Source organism: Seriola lalandi, unplaced genomic scaffold (genome assembly GCF_002814215.2).
Source record: "Seriola lalandi dorsalis isolate HSWRI2012SDOR001 ecotype SW California unplaced genomic scaffold, Sedor1 jcf7180002054543, whole genome shotgun sequence".
In the NCBI taxonomy this organism is placed as follows: Eukaryota; Metazoa; Chordata; class Actinopteri; order Carangiformes; family Carangidae; genus Seriola; species Seriola lalandi.
Genome location: NW_019525096.1, coordinates 225126 through 232405, shown reverse-complemented (window position 1 = coordinate 232405; position 7280 = coordinate 225126). Strand labels below are relative to the sequence as shown.

At 38.9% G+C, this 7280-nt stretch overlaps 1 protein-coding gene across 1 annotated transcript in view; it reads left to right on the top strand.

The window, feature by feature from the left end:
- The window catches only part of LOC111661330 (uncharacterized), a 19183-nt gene that overhangs the window by 8336 nt on the left and 3567 nt on the right, over positions 1–7280 (top strand). Inside the window, exons 2-7 of the mRNA XM_087176211.1 lie at positions 1003–1080; positions 1307–1336; positions 1487–1772; positions 1933–2055; positions 2390–3802; positions 4614–4909. Of these exons, the coding sequence (XP_087032337.1) occupies positions 1499–1772; positions 1933–2055; positions 2390–3802; positions 4614–4909 (2106 nt within the window). The 5' untranslated portion in view covers positions 1003–1080; positions 1307–1336; positions 1487–1498. The remainder of the gene's footprint in view (positions 1–1002; positions 1081–1306; positions 1337–1486; positions 1773–1932; positions 2056–2389; positions 3803–4613; positions 4910–7280) is intronic.

Below are 7280 nucleotides of genomic sequence, written 5' to 3'. Positions count from 1 at the left end.
ATCTTACTTTCAACTTGGCCCTTGGAGCAGCACAGCGTAAATATTTACTTAAATCACATTATATGTATGACTGACTATATGTATATATTTGTATAATTGAATCTTGATGTGTGAACAAAGGGTAAGGAAGTAAAAGAGCAGAAAACTTCCAGACTGCTTCTACCAGGAACTGTATGTGGTTTTAACAGTGAGAGAGTGAATGAAGTTATGATTTCTCCTCTGGTTTTTAAGGCCTCTCTTTTAGTTGGCTAGCTAGAAAACTCAGGTAAGTTTGATTTTTACACCTTATAATGTCACAATGTTCAGCTACTGGGTTAAAATAAAATTCCTATCTTGGTGTTAAGGCCGGTTTATGGTCTTACAGAACTAGTCCTTGAGACGTGCTTTCCGACCAGATCAAAAATCAAAAGTGTTTATAATTGAACGGCCAAACTGGAGGAAATGAAGTGAAGAGTCAGATAACAGAGAGAGGGTATGTGTGATATGTTTTTAAAAAAGAGTATATATAAATATATTAATTTGTGACCTTGACCTTTGACAACGAAATTCTAATCAGGTAGTCCTTGAGGCCAAGTGAACATATGTGTCAAATCTGAAGTTAAATTTATGCGATTATCGGTTACATAAAATGGCTGACACAGACATCCGCTATATTACATCAGAAATGTTTCCGACTATCCGACATCAAGTTAAGACAAAGTATAAATCCTGCCTTGCAATGAGAAAGGGCACATATAATTGCAAAAACAATGTAGATGAATTTTAAAAAATGGGTCATAGAGGAATCTTTAAACAGTTTCTTGTTGTGGGACATTTCCTCTGAGGGGAAGCCACAGTTTCTTCTCTTACTGCTGTTCAGCCGAGGAAGCCAAGTGAACTCCTGCAATTAGACAGGAAGCAGCTATTAAGCTGTATTTCTGTTAAAATGTTTGAAAGCATTTTGAAGTGTCTCTGATTATAAAATCTTCAATATACTGTCAATATACTTCACTTCTCTTGCAGGTTTTGGCATCTAGCTCAACCACAGGAAATAGGACGAGTGTCACCCACAGCTGTAGCAGCACTGGCTGATACAGGAGGGTAGGTCCTTCTGTTCCTTAACATTGAGAATTACACTGAATATCTGTCAGCTCCTGATCAGCAGCTGACCTCTGACCTCTGACTTTAAGCACTAAGAATGACCATGGTGAAGTAGCTAATCATTATTAATTTCATGGCAGCAGTCCAGTGTTATTAACTGATCATTCATGATCTTCTGTAGAGGTATGTGAGATAATGTATGTTGTTTGATTTAAACTTGGTCCAGTATAAATACAGACTGTGATACAAGAGAACAGTAAGTAGGAGAACAGCACTATGTTGAAAACATGATAGTGCCTACTGTAATTCATAAAAACTTGAAGCAACATTGGATCAAGCAGGAGACAAATTGCATTTAAGATGAACATATACAAAAGTCTGATGGGAAAATGTCTCATATTTACAGCAGGAAGCCATAATGGCGACACTTAGAGAGGAGCTCTTTAATATTCTGCTGGATTTAAGTGAAGACCAGTTTAAGCATTTCAAATTTTACCTGAGAGACGATGGCATCCTGGAAGGCTTTACAAGAATCCCACTGGCTGACCTGGACAATGCAGATAGGCCGGACACGGTGGACCTAATGATAAATAAATATCGAGATCGTGGAGCTCTGAAGGTAACCTTGAAGGTTTTACAGAAGATCAGCAGGAATGATCTGGTGGAGCGTTTGCAAAACTTCAGACCGAAAGGTGCGTTGGGTGAAGATAAAAAGAATAACTTCTGAAAAACAGTGGTATCACATTAATCAGTTATCACGAGTTATGAATTAAAATATTCTATTAATAGAAATGTGTTAACAAAAAATAATTATTATTTGTCTTTCTTTATGGTTCGTCCTGTGACTCCCAGTCACAGAAACTAAAGAACCCCCAGCAACCACCCATCCACTGGCTCTCGCTCTGGGCGACTTTGTTGAAGAACAAAGTCTCGATCCTCTTGAGTTGGCTTTCATGGCTGGCACTGTTTTTAAAGGTGAGGCCACTGAATCTACCTGTCACTGCACTGACCCAGAACAACTCCTGCACTTCTCTCAGCAGAAAGGTTACAGTCATTCAAATTAATTGGAACAAATTGCAGGCCATTTTGAATGAGTTTAATCTTGATTTTTTTTTGAAAAAGTGACAGCGAAGAAAAAAGTGACAGTCATGATTTATTGAGGTTAAATCCTTGTTTACAAGATCTGAATAAAGAAGTCATAAACCTAAACTAACGTGTTAATTAAAGTGAAAAAAGTCTGCAGGTTAAAATATTACATTACAACTGTTCTGTAAGACTGACTGTGTATGTGTGCCTTGCCTTTTTTTAGACTTCAACCCATTTCATGTTGGTGCTCACACAGAAAGTTCTAACAGAAAGAAGGCCAGACCACTAAGGTGGGTCCAGCAGTTTGCAGTGGAAGTGACTCTGGATCACGATACAGCACACCCCAATCTTATCGTGTCTGATGATGGGAAACAAGTAAAACATGGTGATTTCAGGAAGAAACTACCAGACACCCCTGAGAGATTTTACAGATGTGTAAATGTTTTAGGAAAGCAGAGTTTCTCCTCTGGAAGATTTTACTATGAGGTTCAGGTTAAAGGGAAGACTGCTTGGGCTTTGGGAGTGGCCAAAGAGTCGATCAAGAGGAAAGGAAATATCACAGCAAGCCCCAATAATGGTTACTGGACTATAATGTTGAGGAATGGAGATGACTATGAGGCTAATGATGAGAATCCAGTCAGTCTCTCTCTGAATCAGAATCCACAGAAGGTGGGGGTGTTTGTGGACTATGACGAGGGTATGGTCTCCTTTTATGACGTAGATTCTGCAGATCATCTCTACTCCTTTACTGGATGCTTCTTCACTGAAAAACTATTCCCATTTTTTACACCATGTACCAATGATGGTGGTAGAAATTGTGCCCCCCTCATCATAACTCCTGTCAAACACGATGAAGCATATGAAAGAAAGAAGGCTGAGCTGCAGAGTGTCCAGCAGTTTGAAGTGGAAGTGACTCTGGACACTGATACAGCACATCCCAATCTCATCCTTTCTAATGATGGAAAACAAGTACATCATGGTGATGTGAGGAAGAATCTCCCAGACAGCCCTAAGAGATTCAACAGTTGTGTTAATGTCTTAGGAAAGCAGAGTTTTTCATCAGGAAGATTTTACTTTGAGGTTCAGGTTAAAGGGAAGAGGGCCTGGACTGTAGGAGTGGCCAAAGAGTCAACTGACAGGAAGGGAAAGATCACACTCAGTCCTGAAGATGGTTTCTGGACTGTATGGTTAAGGAATGGAGATGAGTACATGGCTAATGATGACCATCCAGTCCGTCTCTCTCTGAATCAGCGTCCTCGGAAGGTTGGGGTATTTGTTGATTATGAGGAGGGACTGGTCTCCTTTTACGACCCAGAAGCTGCAGATCTTCTCTACTCCTTTACTGACTGCTCCTTCACTGAGAAACTCTATCCATGCTTTAGTCCCTGTACTAATGACAATGGTAGAAACTCTGCCCCCTTAATCATATGTCCTGTCAATGAAACACTGAACCACAAGACACATGACTTTGGTATTCTAAAAGAAGAATATGAAAGAAAGAAGGCTGAGCTGCAGAGTGTCCAACAGTTTGCAGTGGAAGTGACTCTGGATCCTGAAACAGCACATCCTGCTCTCATCCCCTCTGATGACAGGAAGCAAGTTCATGATGGTGACATGGAAACGTTGGAAAATGGAGGTGAATACAAAGCTATTGATGACTATCCAGTTCCTCTCCCACTCAATCGCCAGCCTCAGAAGGTTGGAGTGTTTGTTGATTATGAGGTGGGTCTGGTCTCCTTTTATGAGACCAGACAAGCTCCTGCACTTCTCTCAGCAGAGAGGTTAAAAGCATTTGAATTAATTCGAATAAATTACAAGTAATTTCAAATTTGTTCAATCTTGATTTTTTGAAAAAGTGACAGCTCCCATGACAGAGCTTATGATTTATTGAGGTTAAATCATTGTTTTCAAGATCTGAATGAAGCAGTCATAAACCTAAACAAATATTTAATTAAAGTGAAAAAAATTGCGGGTTAAAGGGGTTTAAAGGGGTTGATGAAGCGCTTTGCTACAGTTGCAGCCTCATATAATGGAGAACCAGGATCAGGTTTCTGTGGTCAGTCTTTCAGAAAGTCCTCCAGTTCCTTCCCTGTTGTGACAGTCACTTCTCCAGATAGTTCACTGATGCTTCACTTTCTCCACATCTAATTTATGTAGTTGTAACTTAACAGCCTGTCAGACGGTTACATGTCACTGTCCCAGTGTGGTTGCTGGTCTCATGAGATCAGAGTTGACACGGAAAATACTCAGAAATTGTGTTTGATGGAATTTACAGAGTGACGGTCGACTTGGTGTGATCACTGTGGACTGGTGACCTCAACATTTCATTAGCTGTGTATATAAGAATCAATTCTCAGATCAGCAACATTGAATATTGGTGATTTCATTTGCTTGACCTGTACAGAGGTGCTTATTGAACACAAGTATGTTTCTTGTTCATCTTTCAGGTCCTGGTCCAGACTCCAAGACTCAAAGTGTCTCAGCAGAGAAAAAGCTGAATTCTGTTCGGAGTGAGTTCATCAATAGAGTCACTGAACCTGTTCTTAGGCAGCTGCTGGATAAACTCCTGGAGTGTGAGGTGATAACTGATAATGAAAGTGAAGCAGCTCTTGCGAACCCAACCAGGGCTGACAAAGCTCGAGAGGTAATCAACATCGTGCTAAAAAAAGGATCAAAAGCCAGTTCAGCTCTGATCAATGCTCTGTGTAAGCTCGATCCATACATGTCAAGTGAGCTGAAGTTAACATGAAGCAGAAACAGAGTGTGTCAAGGTGTTTGTGTCTGACACCAACCTCCATTTTCATTTTTACACCTTCACTGAGAAACTCTACCCATTCTTTAGTCCCTGTATTAATGGCAGTTGTAGAAACTCTGCCCCCTTGATCATATGTCCTGTCAGTCAGAGTGATTACATTATTCCTGCTGTTTAAAGGCCTCTACACCCACAGAGCTGTTCTGTTATTCTGGTTGAGTTGTGATGAAAACCTAACACAGCACAAGTAAGAATAATAAAGGTTCATATCATCTCACCTCAAAGTACCAAGTGGTGCTTAATCACTCATGGTGCTATGGTTTGATAAGTGGGTCACACTCTTGTTTGTATCTTGTACTCAGTTAACACATTAAAATCTCTTTAGATTGTACCATGAATGTGAAGAGCTTTTAAAATGGAATCTGCTGTAATGACTGTTTATTTCAAATTCTGCTGAATTTTTTTATTACTTCCTTTGTTTATTTTTATTTTTGATATATTCCATTGCAACAATCACCATTGTAAAACATCACTTTCCCCAAACAGTCTAATATGCTTAAAATGTAAATCTCTAAATGTTTCCCCATCTGCCAAGATAGACACAAAATCGCAGTAGCTATACTCAAACTGATTGAGTTTTTTTTTTCTTATACTGTTTATACTTGTCAAATTCAGACACAAATGCATATTGAATGAAGATTGATTGATTGAATGAATGAATGAAAGAAGACAGGAACTGATGGAAAGGTTTGCTTTCATCAGTAATGTTTGTAAACAGCAAGACAAAAAGCTTTTGAATAGTGTAAGCAATGAGGGACATGATTTGAAAAATAATGTAATGGTGTTTGGTTGTAGTATCATGTTTTGCCAGTAGATGGTGCCATTTCCTGTTTAATGACATGGAGAAACAAATGTGTGTGCTGCCTTGCTCTGATTCCTGCCACGTGCTCCAGTTCCATCTCCTGAGATGGGACTTGGTTTGTGCATATGTATATTCTACCACTCATGTCTGTAGAGGTGGTTGTATCTGGCAAAGAATAATGGTTGATGTGTAACACACACTAAATGAACAGTGTGCAAATCCCTGACTTGTTTTTGTCTGTTGGCTTTCCAAGTTAGCTTATGTTGAAGAAAACATTAACTGAGATTTACATGAAACTGAAACCGGGGATCATTAAAGGCCAGGTACCAGCCACCTTATAGCAACAAGGATCCTGGACCTTAAGGAATATCTCTGAGACCAGGCGTCAGCCACAGTGGGGCCTTTACCCTAATAGGCACCGCAGGGAACAATGGGGAGCCAACCAATAGGAGCACTACACTATTTCCAGAATCTTTTGTATGGACGCCACTCTGACATAATGTATAGCTATAAAGATACGGGACTGGTTAAATAAAAAATCCCTGAATACATAAATATATACATATTCCTCTTTACTTTGTGTTGTCATTTATTTATGAATGTTCTGATGTGTTTCCCTCTACAGCAGAAAGAGAAAACGGGTGTAAAGCATCTCCTGATGTCTTACTGCAGAGATTTGATTCTGTAAAGCCAGTAACCCTGGTATTACAGAATATCATAAATGTCATAAAAAATGGCTATCCAAAGAAAGTACACATATTTCTGACCACTTGCAAGAGCTGGTTTGAGAAAGTGACCAATATAAATGAATGATGGACTTCTGTTGGTTGCACTACACAACACAAATGTGTGATTTATGCTTTTATGGGAGTTTGTGGGAGACAGCAACATCTGAAGTTTTAAATTACACATGTAGTGGTTTCATACATATTATACATTTATTGCCATTGTCTGAAGACAATTTTAAGTCAGATTTCCAGTTTTTGCCTATGAATAAGAATATACAATTAGTAAATATGTCAATAAATGGTACCATCAGAAGGTTATACCTGTTAACATATATTTGTTGTATTAAAAATCACTGGAGAATATTTTGAACATCTGACATTCAGAAATTGACCTTGTTTTTAAAATATGATTGGATATATTTATCATCAAGGTAAAGAACTGGTTGATTTCCCTACATACATACATATTCCTTATCACTTTGTCATCATTTATTATTAAAACTAGTTTTGAGTTTGTCCCCCTGAAACGTGACAATTCAGATAATTAGTTATTGCTGCAAGTCTCTACAGTTAATGCAGCGGTCATGAGTCCGATTTTATTAAACTTCCACCAGAGCCACAGAAGACTTTTACACCTGTTTCTAAAGGCTGAGTTGCAATCCTTAAAGTCTGACTGTTACATATTTTGCTTTGTTACAGTATCCATAACCAGTCCATACTCTATTCTGTACACTTGTGTACTTTCTGGTGCTGGTCTGAGGCTGCCTGTGTA